The sequence below is a fragment of the Orcinus orca genome, chromosome 4 (genome assembly GCF_937001465.1).
Source record: "Orcinus orca chromosome 4, mOrcOrc1.1, whole genome shotgun sequence".
In the NCBI taxonomy this organism is placed as follows: Eukaryota; Metazoa; Chordata; class Mammalia; order Artiodactyla; family Delphinidae; genus Orcinus; species Orcinus orca.
The window spans coordinates 127,080,466-127,104,843 of record NC_064562.1 but is presented as its reverse complement, the minus strand read 5'-3'; the positions used below and the strand labels follow the sequence as shown (position 1 = coordinate 127,104,843).

At 41.0% G+C, this 24,378-nt stretch overlaps 1 protein-coding gene and 1 non-coding gene across 2 annotated transcripts; one reads left to right on the top strand and one right to left on the bottom strand.

Moving 5' to 3' along the window:
* Window positions 1-2,874: 2,874 nt before the first annotated feature.
* Window positions 2,875-2,948, top strand: TRNAW-CCA (transfer RNA tryptophan (anticodon CCA)). The gene has a single exon. It is a non-coding gene; the product is annotated as a tRNA-Trp (tRNA).
* Window positions 2,949-4,566: 1,618 nt separating this feature from the next.
* LOC117203490 (periodic tryptophan protein 1 homolog) lies at window positions 4,567-23,626 on the bottom strand. Its single transcript, XM_049708917.1, is given in 3 exon segments — window positions 4,567-5,107; window positions 5,109-5,710; window positions 23,362-23,626. Coding segments are annotated over 3 exon segments (1,275 nt in total). The 3' UTR covers window positions 4,567-4,699.
* Window positions 23,627-24,378: the final 752 nt, after the last annotated feature.

Here is a 24,378-nt window from a genome sequence, read left to right as displayed (position 1 = left end):
CTGAACAGGAGACACCTCAGAAATTACTCATTGCTTTATAAAGCAGAAACTAACACACCATTGTAAAGCAATTATACCCCAATAAAGATGTTAAAAAAAAAAAAAAAAGAAATTACTCATTGCCCCTTGGGGACCCTGGTGGGGCCCAAAAGCCCTTTGAGCCCAGCACATCCTCAGTAGATTCACTAGGACAGAGACCCAGGCCTGAAGATAGCATGTGAGATGCCACCTGTAGGCTAGACTGGGTGGGTGCCCCAGCTGAGCTCCGCATCACCATCTGGGGAAACAGGAGGGGAGAGAAGCCTTTAACAATCTGCCATTACCCCAAAGAGGCCTTGCTTAGTTGGAAGTTACTTTTCTACCCTGGAATTGCGTGTCTTACAACCAGAAGAAAAGGAGTAACCTTAATGGACCAGTTTACTTCCCAACTCTACTGAGAATGCAAACTTGAGTGCCACCTTATGTCAATTACATGGACAAGAAAGGAACCACATTTTCACAAAACACAAGATGGCAGAACAGAAGGACCTTGAGCTCATCTTCTCTTACGAGGAGATTAAAAATGAAAAAGACTGAAAAAAAAAATTAAAAAGACTGGAACCTACCAAAAAAGATGTTCTACATCCAAAGACATAAAGAAACCCAACAAGATGGTAGGAGGGACACACACGATATAATCAAATCTCATAACCCCCGGGTCAGCAACCCCCAAGCTGGGGAACAATTATATGACAAAAGTTCTACCACAGGAGAGTTCTGAGCCCCTCGTCAGGCTCCTCAGCCTGGGGGTCTGGCATCAGGAGGAGGAGCCCCCAGAGCATTTGGCTTTGAAGGCCAGCAGCACTAGAGTGCAGGAGCTCCACAGGACTGGGGGAAACAGACTCCACTCTGGGAGGGTACACACAAGGTCTCATGCGCACCAGGACCCAGGGCAAAAGCAGTGACTTCATAGGAGCCTGGGCCAGACCTACCTGCTGGTCTTAGAGGGTCTCCTGGGAAGGTGGAGGGCAGCTGTGGCTCACTGTGAGGACAAGGACACCAGTGGTGGGCCTACTGGGGAGCATCCATCAGTGTGAACTGTCCTGGAGACTGCCATTTTGGGACCAAGACCTGGCCCACCCCAAAAGCCTGTGGACTCCAGTGCTGGGATGCCTCAGGCCAAACAATAGGGCAGGAACGCAGCCCCACCCATCAGCAGACAGGCTGCCTAACAACGTCCTGGGCCCACAGCCACCTCTTGACACGCCCCTAGACATGGCCCCGCCCACCAGAGGGCCAAGACCCAGCTCCACCCACCAGTGCCCAGGCACTGGCCCCTCCCACAAGGAAGCCTGCACAAGCCTCTAGACCAGCCTCACTCACCAGGGGCAGACACCAGAAGGAAGAAAACTAAGATCCTGGGGCTTCCCTGGTGGCACAGTGGTTGAGAGTCTGCCTGCCGATGCAGGGGACACGGGTTCGTGCCCTGGTCCAGGAAGATCCCACATGCCGCGGAGCAGCTGGGCCTGCACGTCCGGAGCCTGTGCTCCGCAACGGGAGAGGCCACAGCAGTGAGAGGCCCGCGTACTGCAAAAAAAAAAACAAAAAAAACCCCTAAGATCCTGCAGCCTGTGGAACCAAGTCAGCAGACATAGATCATAACCTACCCTGGGACCAGCTGGTCCCTGGCCCTTGGGTGACAAGAGGCAAGTGTACTGCTGGGACTCATAGGACACCTCCCATAGAGGGCCCCTTATCCAAGGTTGAGAAACATAACTAACCTTCCATATATCTAAAAATACAAATATAAATGTAGACAAAATGAGATAGCAAAGGAATATGTTCCAGACAAAAGAACAAATCAAAACCCCAGAAGAACAACTAAGTGACATAGCGATAGGCTATCTACCTGAGGAAGAGTTCAGAGTAGTGATCATAACGATGATCCAAGAACTCAGGGAAAGAATGGATGCACAGAGCGATAAGCTACAAGAAGTTTTTAACAAAGAGTTAGAAAATGTAAAGAACAACCAGAGTTGAAGAATACAATAACTGCAATGAAAAACACACTAGAAGGAATCAATAGCAGAAGAATATGAGGCAATATGAGGCAGAAGAATGGATAAGTGACCTGGAAGACAGAATGGTGCAAATCACTGCCATGGAACAGAATAAAGAAAAAGAAATGACGACAATTTAAGAGACCTCTGGGACAAGATCAAATGCACCAACATTCACATTATAGGGGTCCCAGAAGGAGAAGAGAGAGAAAGCCTGAGAAAATATTTGAAGAGATAATAGCTGAAAACTTCCCTAAAAACAGAAAGGAAACAGTCACCCAAGTCCAGGAAGTGCAGAGAGTCTCATATAGGATTAACCCAAGGAGGGACATGCTGAGACACACAGTAATCAAACTGATGAAAATTAAAGATAAAGAGAAAATATTAAAAGCAGCCAGGGAAACCAGCAAATAACATGTAATGGAATCCCCATAAGGTTATCAGCTAATTTTTCAGCAGAAACTCTGCAGGCCAGAGGGGATGGCACAATATATTTAAAGTGATGAAAGGGAAAAACCTACAACCAAGAATACTCTACCCAGCAAGGCTCTCAGATTTGATGGAGAAATCAAAAGCTTTACAGATAAACAGAAGCTAAAAGAATTCAGCACCACCAAACCAGTTTTATAACAAATGCTAAAAGAACTTCTCTAGGCAGAAAAGGCCACAACTAGAAACACGAAAACTACAAATTGGGAAAGGTCACTAGTAAAGGCAAACATATAGTAAAGGTAGGAAATCATTCACATACAAATATAACATCTAAACCAGTAATCATGAGGAGAAGAGTGCAAATGCAGGATATTTGAAATTAAGAGACCAGCAATTTGGGACTTCCCTGGTGGTCTAGTGGTTAAGACTCCACGCTCCCAATGCAGGAGGGCCCAGGTTCAATACCTGGTCAGGGAACTAGATCCCACACGCTGCAACTAAGAGCCCGCATGCTGCGACTAAAGATCCTGCATGCCACAATGAAGATGCTGTGTGCCGCAACTAAGACTTGGCACAGCCAAATAAATAAATAAATATTAAGAAAAAGAGACCGGCAACTTAAAACAATCATATATATATATACAGACTTCTATATCAAAACCTCATGGTGACCACAAACCAAAAGTCTGTAATAGATATACCACCACACACAAAAGAAAAAGGAATCCAAACACAATACTAAAGATAGTCGTCAAATCACAGGATAAGAGAATAAAAGAGGAAAGGAATAAAAAAGACCTACAAAAACAAATCCAAAACAATTAACAAAATGGCAATAAGAATATACATATCGATAATTACCTCAAATGTAAATGGATTAAATGCTCCAACCAAAAGACACAGACTGGCTGAATGGATACAAAAACAAGACCTGTATATATGCTGTCTACAAGAGAGGCACTTCAGATCTAGAGACACACATACAGACTGAAAGTGAGGGGATAAAAAAAGGTATTCCATGCAAATAGAAATCAAAAGACACCTGGAGTAGCAATACTCATATCAGACAAAATAGACTTTAAAATAAAGACTGTTACAAGAGACAAAGAAGGACACTACATAATGATCAAGGGATCAATCCAAGAAGAAGATATAACAATTGCAAATAACATGCACTCAACATAGGAGCACCTCAATATATAAGGCAAATGTTAACAGACATAAAAGGAGAAATTGACACTTATACAATAATAGTGGGGAACTTTAACAACCCATTTTCATCAATGGACAGATCATCGAGACAGAAAGTCAATAAGAAAACACAGGCCTTAAATGACACATTAGACTAGATGGACTTAATTGATATTTATAGAGCATTCCATCCAAAAGCAGCAGAATATACATTCTTTTAAAGTGCAGATGGAACATTCTCCAGGATAGATCACATGCTGGGCCACAAAGCAAGCCTCAGTAAATTTAAGAAAACTGAAATCATATCAAGCATCTTTGCCGACCACAACACTATGAGAAATCAACTACAAGAAAAAAACTGCAAAAAACAAACACATGGAGGCTAAACAATATGCTACTACACAACCCATGGATCATTGAAGAAATCAAAGAACTCAAAAAATATCTAGAGGTAAATGAAAATGAAAACACAGTGATCCAAAACCTATGGGATGCAGCAATTCTAAAAGCAGTTCTAAGAGGGATGTATATAGCAATACAAGCTTACCTCAGGAAACAAGAAACATCTCAAACAACCTAACCTTACACCTAAAGCAACTAGAGAAAGAAGAACAAACAAAACCCAAAGTTAGTTAAAGGAAAGAAATCATAAAGATCAGAGCAGAAATAAATGAAATAGAGATGAAGAGCACCATAGAAAAGATCAATGAAACGAAAACTGATTCTTTGAAAAGATAAACAAAATTGATAAACCTTAAGCCAAACTCATCAAGAAAAAAAGGGAGAGGGCCCGAATCAGAAATGAAAAAGGAGAGGTCACAACTGGCACTACAGAAATACCAAGGATCATAAGAGTCTACTACGAAAAACTATATTCCAATAAAATGGACAGATTCTTCACATACTTGTCTGCTGATGCAGTCACAAGACAGCCCTTGATTTGACTGCTTAGATCAAGACGAGAAATTTCATCACTGTGTGCATTAAGTGTAAAAATTGGCTTATCTGAGCATGCATCCAAATGATATACAAAACCATCATTTGTACTGGCCAAAAAATGACAAGGTGAAAAGTGATTCCAAGTCACTCTCAATCTGCCCACTGAATCGCCACAGTTGATGGCTTTCCTCTGGACTTCGGCAGTCATACAAAGCCACTGACTTATCACATGATCCAGAAATCAGAGTCTGTGCTTCAAATGGATGAAACTGGAGAGTCTGGATCTTGTCTGTATGTATGGCAAGGCTGGCTGCTGGTTTCCCCAAGGACGTATCCCACAGAATAACAGTGTTAGCTGATGCACTGGCTGGCACATTTCTGATCAGCTTATTCCAAGAAAGGTCAAGGACAGCATTGGTATGCCCATCTGCTGAGGAATTCATCTTTCCTTTCTTTTTCTTCTTTTTTGATAGCTTATTTCTAAGTGTAAAGACTGGCTCTAAAGAGTTCCACTATATCGAAATCCCACACTTCAATGACGGGGGTCATGTTTCCCACAGCAATGTAATTTCCAGTTGAATCATCTGGGCTAGGATCAAAATTCAGCCATTCAACACTCAAAGAGTATGCAGACAACAGGATATCATGGTGGACATAAAAAGAATCTTCTTATTGGTTATAAACATGTACCTCTAAATTGCATTGGTCCTGTTCGGCTCTGCCACAAACTATGAGAATGTCATTGGGCTTAATCAAGAAAACTTCACGTTCGTACTGCTCCATATCTTTCAGAGTAACATAAGGATCTTGATCATTACTCCCATAGACTGTAAGACCCAAAAGAAATTCACCAAGAGTTTCAGTATCTGGGTCACCTTCTTCATTATATTTATCTATGTCATACTCAGCCAGCTCACCATCATCCAGCGTCCTGTCATCCTCTGGGTCACCATCCTCCAGGGGCTCCCGAAGTCGGGCCTGGGTACAGACATGCTGCATGCCATCTTCTGAAGGATCGCCTGTCTCCTCTTCATCACTGCCACCTTTTTCTTGTAATTTTTCCTTTGCTTCAGCAATAAGACGTTTCACTTCTTTTTCATTAAGCTCTTCTAGGTAGATTCTTCTAGGTAGAAGATTCTTCTAGGTAGATTCTTCTAGGTAGAAGATTCTTCTAGGTAGATTCTTCTAGGTAGAAGATTCTTCTAGGTAGGAGAAATGGACAGGGGCTTCCCTGGTGGCACAGTGGTTAAGAATTTGCCTGCCAATCCAGGGGACACGGGTTCGAGCCCCAGTCCGGGAGGATCCCACATGCCATGGAGCAACTAAGCCCACACACCACAACTACTGAGCCTGCGCTCTGAAGCCCGCAGGCAACAACTACTGAAGCTCGTGGGCCTAGAGCCCATGCTCCGCAGCAGAAGAGGACACCGCAGTGAGAAGCCTGCACACCAGAACAAAGAGCAGTCCCCACTCGCCGCAACTAGAGAAAGTCCCTGTGCAGCAACAAAGACACAACACAGCCAAAAAAAAAAAAAAAAAAAAAATCTTAGTAAGAAAAGAGTGTAAAGTAACCTAGTAATAATTTAAAAAAAAAAAAAGAAATGGAAAGATTCTTAGAAAGGTACAATCTCCCGAGACTTAACCAGGAAGAAATAGAAAATATGAACAGACTAATTACAAGTACTGAAATTGAATCTGTGATTTAAAAACTCCCAACAAATGAAAATCCAGGACCAGACAGCTTCACAAACGAATTCTCCCAAACATTTAGGGAAGAGTTAACACCTATACTTCTGAAACTATTCCAAAAAATGGCAGAGGAAGGAACACTTCTAAACTCATTCTACGAGGCCAGCATCACCCTGATACCAAATCAGACAAAGATATCACAAAAAAGAAAATTACAGGCCAATATCACTGATGAACATAGACGCAAAAATCCTCAACAAAATACTAGCAAACCAAATTCAACAATACATTAAAAGAATCATGCACCATGCTGAGTGGGATTTATCCCAGGGCTGCAAGGACTTTTAAAATTTATTTATTTTTATTTTTAATTTATTTTGGCCATGCTGCCCAGCTTGAGGGATCTTAGTTCCCTGACCAGGGATTGAACCTGTGCCCCCTGCAGTGGAAGTATAGAGCAAGGACTTTTCAATATCTGCAAATCAATCAGTGTGATGCACCACATTAACAAATTGAAGAATAAAAACTATAAGATCATCTCAATAGATGCAGAAAAAGCTTTTGATAAAATTCAACACCCATTTATGATAAATACTCTCCAGAAAGTGGGCATAAAGGGAACCTACCTCAACATAATAAAGGCCGTATATGACAAACCCACAACTAATGTCATACTCAGTGGTGAAAAGCTGAAACCATTTCCTCTAAGACCAGGAACAAGACAAGGATGTCCACTCTTGTGACTTTTATTCAACATATTTCTGGAAGTCCTAGCCATGGCAATCAGAGAAGAAAAAGAAATAAAAGGAATCCAAGTTGGAAAAGAAGTAGTAAAACTGTCACTGTTTGCAGATGACATGATAATACACATAGAAAATCCTAAAGACGCTACCAGAAAACTACTAGAGCTCATCCATGAATTCAGTAAGTCGCAGGATACAAAATTAATACACAGAAATCTGTTGCATTTCTATACACTAAAAATGAAAGATCAGAAAAGAGAAATTAAGGAAACAATCCCATTTACCATCACATCAAAACGAATAAAATACCTAGGAATAAACCTACCTAAGGAGGCAGAAGACCTGTACTCTGAAAACTATAAGAAGCTGATAAAAGAAACTGAAGATGACACAAACAGATGGAAAGATGTACCGTGTTCTTGGACTGGAAGAATCAATGTTGTCAAAATGACAATACTACCCAGAGCAATCTACAGATTCAAGGCAATCCCTATCAAATTACCAATGGCATTTTTCACAGAACTAGAACAAATAATTTTTAAATTTGTATGGAAACACAAAAGACCCCGAATAGTCAAAGCAATCTTGAGAAACAAAAACAGAGCTGGAGGAATCAGGCTCCCTGACTTCAGACTATACTACAAAGCCATAGTCATCAAAACAATATAGTACTTGCACAAAAACAGAAATACAGATTAATGGAATAGGATAGAAAGCCCAGAAATAAATCCATACACCTATGGTCAATTAATCTATGACAAAGGTGGAAAGAGTATACAGTGAAGAAAAGACAGTCTCTTCAATAGGTGGTGCTGGGAAAACTGGACAGCTACATGTAAAAGAATGAAATTAGAACATTCTCTAACACCACACACAAAATAAACTCAAAATGGATTAAAGTCCTAAATGTAAGACCAGATACTATAAAACTCTTAGAGGAAAACATAGGCAGAACATTCTTTGACATAAATCACAGGAATGTCTTTTTGGATGTGTGACCTAGAGTAATGGGGAATAAAAACAAAAATAAACAAATGGGACGTAATAAACTTAAGAGCTTTTGCACAGCAAAGGAAACCATAAAACGAAAAGACAACATACAGAATGGGAGAAAATATTTGCAAATGATGTGACCGACAAGAGATTAATCTCCAAAATATACCAAAAAAAAGAATACAACTCAATATCAAAAATACAAATAACCCAATCAAAAAATGGGCAGAGGATCTAGATACACATTTCTCCAAAGAAGACATACAGATGGCCCACAGGCACATGAAAAAATGTGCAACATTGCTAATTATTAGAGAAATGCAACTCAAAACTACAACAAGGTATCACGTCACACTGGTCAGAATGGCCATCAACAAAAAATCTACAAATAGGGCTTCCCTGGTGGCGCAGTGGTTGAGAGTCCGCCTGCCGATGCAGGGGACACGGGTTCGTGCCCTGGTCCGGGGAGATCCCACATGCCGCGGAGTGGCTGGGCCCGTGAGCCATGGCCACTGAGCCTGCGCGTCCAGAGCCTGTGCTCCGCAACGGGAGAGGCCACAACAGTGAGAGGCCCGCGTACTGCAAAAAAAAAAAAAAAAAAAAAATCTACAAATAATAATTGCTGGAGATGGTGTGGAGAAAAAGGAACCCTCCTACACTGTTGGTGGGAATGTAAATTGGTACACCACTATGGAGAACACTATAGAGGTTCCTGAAAAAACAAATAGAGTTACCATATGATCCTGCAATCCCACTCCTGGACATATACTCAGAGAAAGCCATAATTCAAAGAGATATGTGCACCCCAATGTTCATAGTATCACTATTTACAATAGCCAAGACGTGGGAACAACCTAAATGTCATTGCCAGAGGAATGGATAAAGAAGATGTGGTATATTTATATAACGGGTATTACTCAGGCATAAAAGAGAATGAAATAATGTCATTTGCAGCAACACGGATGGACCTAAAGATTATCATCCTAAGTGAAGTAAATCAGACAAAGAAAGACAAATATCGTATCACTTATATGTGGAATCTATATAAAAAGAGGATACAAATGAACTTATATACAAAACAGAAATAGATCCACAGACACAGAAAACAAACTTATGGTTACCAAAGGGGAAAAGGGGGAGGAGGGACAAATTAGGAGTTTGGGATTAACATATACACACTACTATATATAAAATAGATAACCAACAAGGACCTACTGTATAACACAGGGAACTATACTCAATGTTTTGTAATAACCTATAAGGAAAAAGAACCTGAAAAAAAGATACTTATATATGTATAACTGAATCACTTTGCTGTCCTGAAACTAACACAACATTGTAAATGAACTATACAAAGGAAGGAAGGAAGGAAGGGAGGGAGGGAGGGAGGGAGGGAGATGTGATTCTCAACAGTTCCTTACATTGGGTAAGGAATAGTTAAAGGAAGTATTACAGAGCCACGCTTTACCTCTGAGCTGTACAATCTGACAACACATATTTAAACTTTATTCCTGAGTTTTGCTACCCAAACTTCCCCTATTTTTCATTTCTTTTTTTTGTTTGTTTTTTGTGGTACGCGGGCCTCTCACTGCTGTGGCCTCTCCCGTTGCAGAGCACAGGCTCCGGACGCGCAGGCTCAGCGGCCATGGCTCACAGGCCCAGCCGCTCCGTGGCATGTGGGATCTCCCCGGACCGGGGCATGAACCCGTGTCCCCTGCAGCGGCAGGCGGACTCTCAACCACTGCGCCACCAGGGAAGCCCTATTTTTCATTTCTTGAGTCAATCCATTCTTGGCCATCTGGAGCTAGGTCTCAAGTAATTTTTTTTTCCAAGAAGAGTGTATAAATGACATAACTTTTGAGGCTTGGTATACCTGAGGATATATTTTTGTTACATATACTTATGAGAGCTATCTAAACACCATGGGAATTGCCCTTGGACTCACTTCCTGTTCATTTGGATGACCGTTGACTTTCCATCTCAGATCTACACCATATGGCAGTCTGATTTTGCACAGCTCGTCGTCTAATTCCTACTGGTTTTCATCTAATACTAAAGACTTTGATACAGTCTTCCCCACCTGTGCTCATGCTACCATTAGTTCCCACATCCAGTCTCATTTTGTCAGTTTTCAAGAAATTTTGATTTCTGCAACGATGTAGAAAGAGGTCTTGATGGTGTAGAGCAGGATCTCTCAACTTTGGCGCTCTTGACATGAGGGGGTAGATAATTCTTTGCTGTGGGGGGCTGTCCTGTGCCTCATAGGATGTTTGGCAGCATCTCTGGCCCCTGCCCCTTAGAGGCCAGTTCCACCTTCCCCACACGCTGTGACAACTAAAAAAGTCTCCAGCCATTGCCAAATACCCTGATGTAGAGTGGGCCCAGCATCCCAGCCGTCTCCAGAAGAGGCAGCTGCACTTAGAAGTATGGCTGCCCCATTTCCTGGCTGGTGTCCCTCTTGTATTTTTGATCCAGGCAACAGTTAATAAAGGAGAGCGGAGAATCTTTTTATTTTTAGGTAGGCGTGCCTGCCCATTTCTAATGGCATTATATAGGTAGTCCACCAGGCATGTTCCCAGTCCAGTGCTGTCATCCTTATAGCTCATGACGCTTCCTCCCAACTTCTGAGATTAGGTCAGCTATGAGTGTCAAATACTTATCTTATGTGTCTTCACAGTTATTTTAATGTGACAGAGACTACTGAAACCTTTTAAACAGGAACACATCAAAATCTTTAGAAGAACTTCCAATTCACTTAGCAATATATTTTTTTTTTTTTAGCAATATTCTTACATAGAACATAATAATAGGTATAAATGTTAATAGGTATAGTAGGTGGTTAAGAGATTGATAGTATGGTATATGGTATTCTACTTTTGCTAAGGGGTAGCTATATCTTATCATTACATACCTAAATTTTTCTCTAATTTATAGTATATATATATATTTTTTTTTTCCTTAATGGCAATACTTTTTTTTTTTGATAAGTTGACATTCCATTTTTTTTCTTTTTACCTTTTGACCCCCTTCACCCATTTCTCCCACCCCAGCCCCCCATCTCAACACTGATCTGTTCTCTGTTCTATGAGATTTTTTGCTTTGTTGTTTTTGTTTTTTAGATTCCACGTATAAGAGAGACAATATGGTATTTGTCTTTCTCTGTCTGACTTATTTCAGTTAGCATAATGTCCTCAGGGTTCATTGATGTTGTCGTAAATGGCAAGATTTCCTTTTTTAATGGCTGAATAATATTCCATTGTATATACACAGTCATCCTTTGGTATCCGAGGGAGACTGGTTCCAAAACTCCCATTGGATAACACATCCATGGATGCTCAAGTCTCTTCTATAGAATTGTGTAGTGCTGCATATAACCTACGTACATCCTATCAGATACTTTATTTTTTAAATAATTTTATTCAACACTACAATGCGATAACCTTGCCTCTGCCAGAGATTTGTGTTTAATTCTTTTTTAAAATTTTTATTGGAGTATAGTTGATTTCAACGTTGTGTTACCTTCTGCTGTACAGCAAAGTGAATCAGTTATATATATACATATATCAGCTCTTTTTAAGATTCTTTTCCCATGTCATTATGGAGTATTGAGTAGAGTTCCCTGTGCTATACAGTAGGTCCTTATTAGTTGTCTATTTTATATACAGTAACGTGTATATGTCAATCCCAATCTCCCAATTTATCCCTCTGCCCTTTCCCCACTGGTAACCATAAGACTGTGGTGACTCTATTTCTGTTTTGTAAATAAGTTCATTTGTACCATTTTTTTCGATTTCACATATAAGTGATATGATATTTGTCCTTTTCAGACTTACTTCACTCAGTATGACAATCTCTAGGTCCATCCACGTTGCTGCAAATGTCATTACTTAATTCTTTTTTACGGCTGAGTAATATTCCATTTTATATATGTACCACATCTTCTTTAGCCATTCGTCTGTTGATGGACATATAGGTTGCTTCCATGTCCTGGCTTTTGTAAATAGTGCTGCTATGAACATTGAGGTGCATGTATCTTTTTGAATTACGGTTTTCTCTGGGTATATGCCCAGAGAAAGGCATTGTAGGATCATATGGTAACTCTATTTTTAGTTTTTTAAGGAACCTCCATAGTGGTTGTACCAATTTCCCACCTACAATGTAGAAGGGTTTCCTTTTCTCCACACCCTCTCCAGAATTTATTGTTTGTAGATTTTTTGATGATGGCCATTCTGATCGGTGTGAGGAGATGCCTCAATGTAGTTATGATTTGCTTTCCATATACTTTAGATAATCTCTAGTTCACTTATAATACCTAGTACAATGTAAATGCTATCTATGTAAATAGTTGCTGGAGTGAGGCAAATTCAAGTTTTGCTTTTTGGAACATTCTAGAATTTTTTTTCAAATATTTTTGATCTGTGTTTGGTTGAATTTGTGGATGCAGAACTTGTGGATTAGAGGGCTGAGTGTATACCACAATTTCTTTATCCACTCATCCCCTGATGGACACTTAGGTTGTTTCCATATCTTGGTTATTTTAAGTAATGCTTCAGTGAACATGGGGTTGCATATATCTGTATAATTTACAGTATATTAAAGTTAACAGAGTTCTAAAACCTAATTAACAGAAAACATTAGTGTTGCAGAATTGCTTCTGGGCCAACTTTTTCTCTTTTTTCTAGCCCACCTGCATAATTTACCATATTAAGCAGTCCTTTACACAAGGCACTTTAGAAAAGAAAAAGAAGTAATAGTGGTGTGAGAAAAAACGGGAAGAGATGGAAATGGCTCAGTCTATCTTCTTTCGCTTCCCTCAGCCCAGGGTGGAGATTCGCAGTTTAGGCTTTCTTTCCCTCTGGGTGGACATGACTTACAGTGGATACGGTGTTGGTGTCTTTTTCTCTGGTTCTCATCTTTCCTAGCCTGGAGAGAGACTATCTGCATTGGCTCACAGAGCACCATCCCAGGGTGTACTGTCTGGTGCAGCAGGTCTGGTGAACATGCAGGGGTCAGAGCCTACACAGTGTTCTTGCCCTAGCTCCTACGCATCAGAGCACAATCAAGCTTCATGCATTCCTTCTCCCCAAGGCTGTTACAACAGAAATGGGGTGAGGGACAGTTAGCTCTCACTTCTTTATTTCCTTCAAAAACTCACTCAGTAAGAGGAGCTGGGGAATCTACTGACTTTCTCAAAGATTAATTTAATAAATCAAAACATTCTTCTGATTGGGTGGTGTTGACCACTGTAGAGTTGTTTTTGGTTCATGATCTATTCTGAGCAAAAACATACTGTCTGAACCCTGAATATTAGTAGGGCCTTAATTTCTATTTTCAAGAAGAAAAGGGCCATAACAATTCTTGATAAAGAAAAATCTCCCAAATCCAGACAATGCCTGCTTCATCTTTTTCATCTCAAATACCAAGGTTAGATAGACACAAATTGAACTTTAAGGAGTATCCCATTCAATAAACAACAAATATTAAAATTTCTCATCATTTTACAATATACTCAAAGTAGCAGGCCAGTTTTACAGCTAGAGCCATCATATATCTACAGATAGCAATAATATATATATAATTTTGGCCACGCTGCTTGGCATGCAGGATCCTAGTTCCCCAACCAGGGATCGAACCCGTGCCCCCTGCAGTGAAAGCACAGAGTCCCAACCACTGGACCACCAGGGAAGTCCCCAGATAGAAATAACATTAAAACAATGTTTCCCATCTTGTGCTCAGTAAGTGATAGAATTAAATAAGAATGTTCTCTAGATTTTTATTTATAAAAAAGGTCTGTTAGTTTAGGCATCTCATAATGAAACAATGAAATTTCTAGGCTTTAATCCACTCACCAATTGCCTTTGCTTTACACAGGTTATGTGTGTGAGGTTTCTTCCAAGATTCTTTCACAAACATCACAATGATCCCTAGGGAGGAGAACAGGTATTTTCCCCGTTTTATAAATGATGAAGCCAACAGTCAGAGAAACTGAAGTGATCCATCTAATCTACCATACAAGGCAGGATACAGGCAGGGCTGGAACCCAGACTAATCCATGGAGTCTTTTCTGCTCCACTGCACTGCCTGCGTGGTAAGTCACTTCACTTTATCAAGCAGTGAAAGACACTAAAACCAAAAATCGTCTTTGACCGAACCAAACAGGCTCATTTCCTGATAATTTAACTTGGTTAATTTATTATGCAAAATATTAACAATTTATTTGTTTGAAAAATCTATACCTTCCTGCTAAATAAATTTTGCTAGAAAATGGGATTGTTGATTTTTCTTTGAAGGTCTTGAAGGTCTACATTTGCTACTAGAAGATCTGTTTAGATTTAATGCAAGAAAAACTGATTATTAACAAAAATGTAGTAATAGCTGAGCTGGTGATTCTGTTCTTATTATCAAAAGTCAGTTAAAAATTAATAATTATGTTGCATACTCTGCTCCACTCTGCAGCCAACCCCTGTCCTTAGAAACATACATTTCGGGCTTCCCTGGTGGGCAGTGGTTGAGAGTCCGCCTGCCGATGCAGGGGACACGGATTCGTGCCCTGGTCCGGGAAGATCCCACGTGCCACGGAGCGGCTGGGCCTGTGAGCCATGGCTGCTGAGCCTGCGCGTCCGGAGCCTGTGCTCCGCAACGGGAGAGGCCACAACAGTGAGAGGCCCGCGTACCGCAAAAGGAAAAAAAAAAAAAAAAGAAACATACATTTCAATATTTGAGTTACTTGTGAAAAATCACAAGTTAAAATCTGAGATTACGAAGCCCGGCTTAAAACTTCAAAATAAAACATAACTATTGGTATTGTTCTTTAATATCTGAACAAAAAGAATGTTTGATTTGGAGATGCCAAAGCAAGCCCCAAATGCTGCATGCTCTTGATTATGGTTTAATTTAAAGACAGCTGTGAAATAGCTTTATACTAATTTGATTTTTTTTATATTAAATAAGAATGAAATGGAAATTGGTGATTTACTTGACAGATATTGGACGCTGAAAATTAAATAATTGTTCTAAAAGCATTAGCTCAACACTGATTTGAAATGCCTGCTTTGTAATTAGTCATGAGTGAAATGTATGTTTAATTCAAGTTATGTTTCTGGTTTATATTAGCATGATTTGATTATAAAGTAAAGGAAAAATACAATCCAAGTATCTCTGCAAGCCCCTGAGTTCCTTTCATCCTGAAACACTAGTTAGGTTGATTTTTTTAAAAAACTCTTGTTAGTCTCTTGATTATAGATATTCCTTACTACTCTACTTTCTAATTGGGCAAATCGGATCTTGATAATACAGTAAATGAAGGGGTGTGTGTGTGTGTGTGTGTGAAAAATCAGGAAGCAGTCAACTTTCAGGTTAAAAAATTAGTAAAGGAGACTTCCTAAGTGAAAGTTTTAAGGTACCTATTGCTTCTTTTAAAACAAAAACTTCCAGTACATTGATTTTATTGGCTGAATGATGATGGATTTGTGGCTTCTTGGAATAGATTCTTTGGTTCCATTGAAGTCAGTGCATTCATTGAGCATCTACTCTGTGGCTGGTCCTGTGTAAATGGAGAGCAGTCTGGTTCAGTCTGGAAGACATGTGCAGTGTGTTTCTCAGCCCAGGCGTGGAGTATAGGTGAACTAGTTACATATCACTCTACCCCTACATGGGGCAAGCTAAAGCTCTCCCTGATGGAGAAACTTGGTGGAATTCTTGAGGTAAGAAAATTGGGCTTCTTTGGCCATTCTTTTGGAATGCACACTTCTAAATGAAACAAGAACCAACATGGCCATGATGCTCTGGGAGCTCAGATACATTGTCCTCTACATCCTCAGGTTCCTTATCTCTAGAGTTAATGTCAGGCTTTCAGGCTTTGGGTTGTGAGGCAGAGACCAGACCTTTGAGGACCAAGTAAGGCAGTGAGAAGTAAACGAGGGATGGATGTGCACGGTGAGGAAGACACATGGTTGACAAATTCTGAGGCATGAAAAGATCCTAGGTCTTTCAGCACAGATGGTGTGTGTGGGAGGGGATGTGGGTGTAAAATCAGATCATCTGTGACTTCTTTTAGGTCTCACAGGCCTTATCTAGTGTTTTGAATGGATAATAACCTTCTCAACCCGCATGGTGACATCACATGAGTACAGGATCAGGGCATCAGGCAAAGTGTAATTGCTCAGTCTAGATGTTGTATGAGACTTGCTTTTTATTTTCTAATTATTGCCACAAAGTCAATCTTTTCTTTTTTTTAATTAATTAATTTATTTATTTTCGGCTGCGTTGGGTCTTCGTTGCTGCGTAGGGGCTTTCTCTAGTTGCGGCGAGTGGGGGCTACTCTTTGTTGAGGTGCGCAGGCTTCTCATTGCGGTGGCTTCTCTTGTTACGGAGCATGGGCTCGAGGCGCGGGCTTCAGTAGTTGTGGCACGTGGGCTCAGTAGTTGTGGTGCACGGGCTTAGTTGCTCTGCGGCATGTGGGATCTTCTTGGACCGGGGCTTGAACCCACGTCCCCTGCATTGGCAGGCGGATTCTTAACCACTGAGCCACCAGGGAAGTCCGAGACTTGCTTTTATGTGCTGGCATACTCTAAGCAAGCTGACTGAATATAAAGGACCAAGAACAAAATAGACAATATATTGTGAAGAAGCTACATGAATAACTTTAGTGCCAATGGCTCTTCAGAATCATATTTTGCATTAATAATTTGGGACCAGCACCAGCATAGTAGGTGCTAAGTGTTTAGCCGTTAGATAATATAATCTAGGATGTCCAGTGATCTGCTTTTTTTTTTCTTTTTTGATTGCTTTCTTTTTAAGCATTTTCGTCTATATTCTTTTTTTTTTTGCGGTACGCAGGTCTCTCACTGTTGTGGCCTCTCCCGTTGCGGGGCACAGGCTCCGGATGCGCAGGCTCAGCGGCCATGACTCACGGGCCCAGCCGCTCCGCGGCATGTGGGATCTTCCCGGACCGGGGCACAAACCCGTGTCCCCTGCATTGGCAAGTGGACTCTCAACCACTGCGCCACCAGGGAAGCCCTCATCTATATTCTAAAACAAATCAGGGACTTCCCTGGTGGTCCAGTGGTTAAGACCCTGTGCTTCCACTGCAGGGGGCACAGGTTCGATCCCCGTCAGGGAACTAAGATCACACATGCCACGCGGCTAATAAATAAATAAATAAACAAATCAAATAGGGCTTGTTTCTCTTACCATCTAGTACTGGTTCACATATGTGCCTAAGCATATATATATTTGAAGCATACCTTTATATGTGAAGCATGAATACCTCACTTTGCGTTCTGTTTTTATTCATTATCTCACATCTATTTTCTTTTTCCTTGTTTTTAAAATTTTATTTATATATTTTTAATAGGTAATAACATACACATGGGTCAATATTCAAGAGGAGAAGAAGGGAAGAGAGCGAAAAGCCTCCTTCCCTCCTGTGTCCCCCAGCTACCTAGCTCTCCTCCCCAGAGTCAACTGATATTATAAGGTTCTTATATTTCCTTCCAGAAATAGTTTACTAACATGCAAGTACATACATATAAATGGTCTCCCCTTTTACCTGGTAGCCTACTATACACATCTTCCTGTATCTGGTCTTTTTCACTAAACAGCGCATCTTAGAGTTCATTCCATGTTGTCTAGACTTTCAAAGAATTGCCTGGGATTTGTCAGCCCCTAGATTACTCCAGCACACCACTGACCACAGCCTCTCCCCATCACTTCCCCTACATTTACTTTCCAGCCCCATCATGATCTCGCATCTCCTGACTCCTTGCTATTCTACCAGCTGCCTTTTATCTCTTCCTGTCACCATTATTTTGAATCATTCTCAGTTGCCTTGGTGCATTGCTTCTCTGCTACACGTTTTTCCATGGATTAGTCTAAACATCCTTTTCCATTTTCTTACACCTGGGCTGCTGGTGCTCTAGGGAAAAGTATACTAATGTGCAGATTAGTGCCACAACACATTTATGATAACTGATCTCACAGGTCCCACAGGCCCAGAAGTTATACGTCCCTAATAAGCTCTTCAACTCACTGCCTCCAGTCACTCTTCCCACCAGAATGATTTTTCAAACATGCAAAAATCCCACTAATTCAATCAATCCCTCCACCCAAGGTAACCACTAATCCACTCTGTCACCACAGATCAGTTTGACCTGACTTAAAACTTCATGTAATTCAAACCATACAGTATCTACTCTTTCAAGTCCTTTTACTCAGCATGTTTTCAGGTATATCCATGTAATTACATGTCTCAGCAGTTCATTCCTTCTAATGCTGAGTCATATTCTCTTGTATGAATTTTGTTGTCGTTGTTTTAAATCTGTTCACCAGTTCTTCACCTCTCAGATACTTTCATCTTCTCTATTTTCTCTATCCTCTCTGAAACTCCTACTGGTCAGATGATGGACTCCTGGACTGATAAATATCAATATCTTTTCCTTACTGTTGTTTAATCTTTGACTTTTTTTTTTCTCTACTCTGGGAGATTCCTTTGAATTTATCTTTATTTTTTTTTGAAAGGACTTTATTTTTTTAGAGCACTTAGGTTTACAGCAAAATTGAGAAGGAGGTCCAGAGATTTCCCATATACCTTCTGCTCCCACACACGCACAGCCTCTCCATTATCAACATCACTCATCAGAATGGTACATTTTTTTTTTTACCAAGGATGAACCTACATTGACACATCATAATCACCCAAAGTCTAAAGTTTACCTCAGGGTTCACTCTTGGTGTTGTACATTCTAATTCTATGGGTTTGGACAAATGTATAATGACATATAGCCATCATTATAATATTACACAGAGGGACTTCCCTGGTGGCGCAGTGGTTAAGAATCTGCCTGCCAATGCAGGGGACACGGGTTCGAGCCCTGGTCCAGGAAGATCCTACATGCTGCGGAGAAACTAAGCCCGTGAGCCACAACTACTGAGCCTGCACTCTAAAGTTCGCGAGCCACAACTACTGAGCCTGTGTGCCGCAACTGCTGAAGTCTGCATGCCTAGAGCCCGTGCTTCGCAACAAGGGAAGCCACCACAATGAGAAGCCCGCGCACCACAACGAAGAGTAGCCCCTGCTCGCCACAACTAGAGAAAGTCCGTGCACAGCAACGATGACCCAACACAGCCAAAAATAAAAAAATATATATATATAGTAAAAGAAAAAAAATCATACGAGTATTTCCCCTTCCCTAAAAAACCCTCTGTGTATACATTATTTGTAGACACTTAATGACAGCCAAATAACACTGTCCTAAGATTTCTCAATACATCTAAAAGAGAAAAGTGGTGGGCATCATCATATAATACTGATGTGATACAAAAGGCACCCAGACTTGAAACTTCACAGTGGCAGGCTGTATAAAATTTGTGTTGTGAGGTCCTTAGGGGAAAAAAAATATAAAATCTATCACATCAAACTAATATTGATTTGGATGGAATTGCTTCTATAGTTGTGCTTATATTTAATTAGTAAATTTGTTGGTTTCCATGGTTTCATAAGAGATCTAAACATAAGAAATGTACACCAAGATTTATGTTTATAGATCTTTAAATAACATCATAACATTAGCCATGGTCTACACTGAGGGGAACACAGAGAATCTTTTCCTTTACAGAAGGATCAACATATTACTCAAAGAAGGTGCACAGACCTGGAATTGTCAGGTCTTTGTAAACAGTGTGACAGGTCTAGACAGCGATCGGGATCCTGACCTTTAGCCAACACGTGACCTTGGGCAATAGTTTCCTCATTTGTGAAGATGGTAATGGCAACAATGCTCTCCTTGGGATTTGTGTGAAGACTAAGCAAAATAATATATTGAAAATTCCTACCTGGTACAGGGCCTGGCCCACTGTAGGTCTGCTTCCCCTCCACAAGAGGTAGTTCCTATTTCCTCAGTTTTCATCAGGTATCAGCCACAGATAAGCCTATGAGAAAGCACTCCAGAAAACGCTGCCTCCTTGGCCACTCACTGCAACCTAAAAATATAGAGAAAGACTAAATGAAGGAAAAACTGCAAAAGAAATCATTCCTGTAAAAGACAGTTTTGGGAATTCCCTGGGTGGTCCAGTGGTTAAGACTCAGTGCTTTAACTGCCAGGGAACTAAGATCCTGCAAGCCGGGCAGTGCGGCCAAAAAAAAAAAAAAAAGACAGTTTTGTCAAGAGCGCTGATATTGATCTGCTCAGCCTTAGCACAGCCATGAACTATGTACCACCCAATCAATGTTAATTAATTAAGAGGAGGAAGTGAAAAAAGTGATGGTCCTCATTCCTATGAATGTCTTGTTGACCTAAATTCTGACTTAGCTCCCCTACAATGATTAAATTCACTCTGTGTTCTATAGATACAGATTTATTTCTTCTTAAGTATTGAGTTAGAATTTCCAGTTGCCCACAAATTATGACTTGAAATCACCATCAAGGTGTTCTTTCTTGGCCAAATGCTGGGAACAAAGGAATGTATTACTGACTTCTTATTGGACTGTATGCATATGCTTTTATCTATTATTTTAAAATTCTGTGTGGTATATTTTATTTCACCCCCTATTTTGTGCGGAAAAGAAAAACACTTTGAGCTTTTGGGATAAGAAGAAAGGAAAGGGCTGCTATTTTAATAAGACGCTACTTCATAATTAGCTTATTCTGAATAAAGGAATTGTTTCCAAGCACCAGCTCCGGGGAAAAGTAAGCATTGTTGATGCCAATTTCATGAGCCTGAGGACCAAAGGAAGATTCAGAGAAAAAAACCAAAATACCATTGGATTCTTTGGGAGTGGCCAGCAATTTGCCCTAAGGAACAATGCACAAAGCCCCAAAAAATCTTTAAACCTCCAATGACTCATTTTCTGAGAAACAGTGCTGGTCTCAAATCCAGTGTAACTCAAATAATTTGTAGTGTAAGAGTAGAGGTCACTAGATTCATGAAAATAATAAAACTGTACTTTCCTCTCATTTTTAGTGGCACATTAGATTCTCCACAGCTGGGAAATTTTTAAAAAGGAAGGGAAAAGCTATGTTCTATTTAAGGCATTAACAGGAGTTCAAATTTGAGTTAATATTGACATGAAGTTTTAGTTTTTAATTCTAGCCTGTTTTATGTTTTTAGAATTTCTTAGTAAACGTTTACCCTGAAAATATATTGATTTTTCTGTACAATATTGTACTGTGAGATTATTCTTTCTTTTCCTTCAAGAGAAAATGAACTCTCAAATCCTCAAAAATAAAAACCCTGGAGAAAAAAGAATTTGCTTAGAAGCATGCCATTATCCTCTTGTAAATCCTTTCCTTTCTCTTATTCTGAATTCTGCTGCCTCATGCACTGACAATAATACAACATAGTTTCAGTGTGGTGATTGGTGCTATAAACAGGCAGAGTTAAACAGAAACCCACAGCAGCCTCCTTCAGTGTAAAGTTGGCTTCTGTCAACAGAGAAAGCCAAAAGCATAGGAAAGCAAAACTCAGAACTAAACATTTTCTGGATCCTGATTATTTTTAAAATAGAAGCATCAGATGCTATATTTTCAAGCACAGAATGACAGAGGAGGAAAGTTTGTAATCACTACTGAGGAGTGGTCAAGAAACGCGTTTAAGAAAGGTTAGACATAAATAATTTCCTGTTACCAAATATTATTAAATAAGGAAATATATGACCTTAAGACATTGGTAAAAAAATCTTTCTTTAAAAATCCATGAAGTCGGGCTTCCCTGGTGGCGCAGTGGTTAAGAATCTGCCTGCCAATGCAGGGGACACAGGTTCGAGCCCTGGTCCGGGAAGATCCCACATGCTGCGGAGCAACTAAGCCCGTGTGCCACAACTACTGAGCCCGTGCACCACAACTACTGAAGCCCGCGCGCCTAGAGCCCGTGCTCCGCAACAAGAGAAGCCACCGCAGTGAGAAGCCCATGCACCGCAATGAAGAGTAGCCCCGGCTCACCACAACTAGAGAAAAGCCAGTGCGCAGCAACGAAGACCCAAGGCAGACAAAAATAAAATAAATAAATAATTAAAAAAAAAAATCCATCCAGTTCTTGGGATGTGATCTCACACCTCCGGGAAAATTAGATGTGATTTACCCAGAAAAGAGAAAATAATAGCACTGAGAAGCTTTTCTTTCTCTGTCCAATCCCAGGAATTGTGATTTGACAAAAATTAAATTAAAAAATTAACACTGAATGTTTCTCTTCTTTACAACGTTTCCATTATAATTAAATGTTCGTTTTTAAGTTACAGTATCCCATATCAACACAAATGGTCCAGCTCCTGGGGCCTTAATTTTAACTGTGAGCAAGGTTTATGATATAACTCACCCCACTTCAGACATCTCTGATCTGAAATTTACTCCCAATCTTTAATGAAGACTAAAAAAGACAAAGGCATTTCCAGAAGGCCATTTTTTTTTACATAACAATTTCTGACTATAAATGTTCCAAAATTTACTTGGAAAACACAAAAAAGAAAATTTAAATCACCAATAACAAAAAGATAAGTACTGTGAATATTTTTCTCTCCTGGATGTCTGTGTTTCTATTTCCCTCCAATCATTCAGAGATATAAATCATCTACATATTGGGGTCATACTAAGCATCATATCAAATTTGAAAAAAATTAAATATCCATCAAAATATGATTTTAAAGTCTGCACGACATTTTGTTACTGTGGCAGTATTATATTTATTATTAGTCTCTACTGTTGGTAAATGTGGACAGCTTAAAAGATTCACAGGTAAAGTGCTAAAATAACACGTCCTTAAGTTGCCTTTGACACTTGGGAAAGCACAATTTCCCTGACAAAGTTAAGGACAAGCAAATTTAAGCAAGAAAGAGATGAAGCAGAGCGGAAATAGGAATTCGGGCGTCTGGATCCAGGGGATGAGGTCCAAGGCGACTGGCACTTTGAGCCTCTTAGACTCCTCCCCCAACATTTTACACACATGACATCTAGCTAAAATGAGCATTAAGCACCAATTCGGAAGAGAATAAAAAATACCAGGGGAGCGACAAGCACTCTGGAGAATGAATCTGGAAGTGGCTCTGGGTGTGAGGAGAATCACAGATCTCTACTGACATAGTATATACCCGCTAAGTGCATATAAGGTCCTTTAAACAGTCTGGAGTCTAAGTCTTTCCCCAAAACTATTGAGTCTTGGCGTCGCTTCTAGCGGCTGAATAGCTAACTCCTCAAAACAAAAGTCTTGGGACCGAGGCCCGCTCGTTCTCAAACTTGGCAGCCATCAGAACCACTGGAGGAGGTGTCTTATAGGTCAGTTTATTTCGGCTCCGAGGCGCACACCACTGACGCTTTTGAGACTGAAGGTTACAGGTGGCCGCGTACCTGCGTTCGAAACCCGAGCCGCAGGGGAAGGCACCAGAGCCGGTCCCGGGAGGGACTGCGAAGCGACGCCCAGCCCAACGCGGTGTCTGCAGCTGGCGGGCCGGGCAGGGGGCTTGTCCGCGGACCCCGCCAGAGGGCGCCAGGACCTCGCCGCGCGCCCAGCGGCCCCGGACCTTAGGCGAGACCTGAAAATGCTCAGGTGCGGCAGGAAGGGCGCGTGATCCCGGGCGGCGGCGGGCTGTACCGGCGCCTGCTCCAAACCCATCCGCGCTCCGGCTCCCTCGGCTATCGCCCGAGCGTAAGACCTTGTTTTGTGTTTTATTTTAAAAGCCTTCTCCGCCCCCGTACTGCTTGAAGGCGTAAATGAGAGAGGGTGGGAGGGGTGAGAGGGGGAAATGGAGAAAAGAGGCGCTGGAAGGCTGAATGCCTTCTTTAAATTACTGCTGACACCTCGGTTCCAGGCCCCTACAATCTCAATCAACAATCCATTAGAACTCAACAGGAGTAAAACGAAATCCTCGTTTAAGTGTATTTATCCGATCTCCTTTCTCTCTTTCAAATGCTAAATCCATTTCAGCATATGCCCCCTTCTTTCTCTCGCCTTTCTCTCAAGACTGGCAGCCCATACCACTCTTGTAAATATGAAAGATGCTAATCATATGACATATCACGTCTCCGTCGGAGCCGGAATAAAGCCTTCAGATTTGGGATCATTGCCTCCAGACAACAGCTTCATCAGCCGGAAAGTTGGTTTTTTTCTCCTTTCCTTCAACTCTCAATCCCTTCTTTGTCTGGAGTAAAATGCAGCCGACTCGAGCCACCCAGGCCATATGGTTCACTCTGTATTTTCTTAGTTGAATTCTGAATTGTTTCTGTGACTTGCGAAGTTTTTTTGGAAGTGCGTATAAAGACATAGAAGAGCTACTTGTGCAGGGAGAACTGCTGGACGCGCCGCGGCCGCCCCCTCCCGGCCTGGAGCCCCGGCGGCTCCGCGGAGTGTAACACCGGCGACTGCGT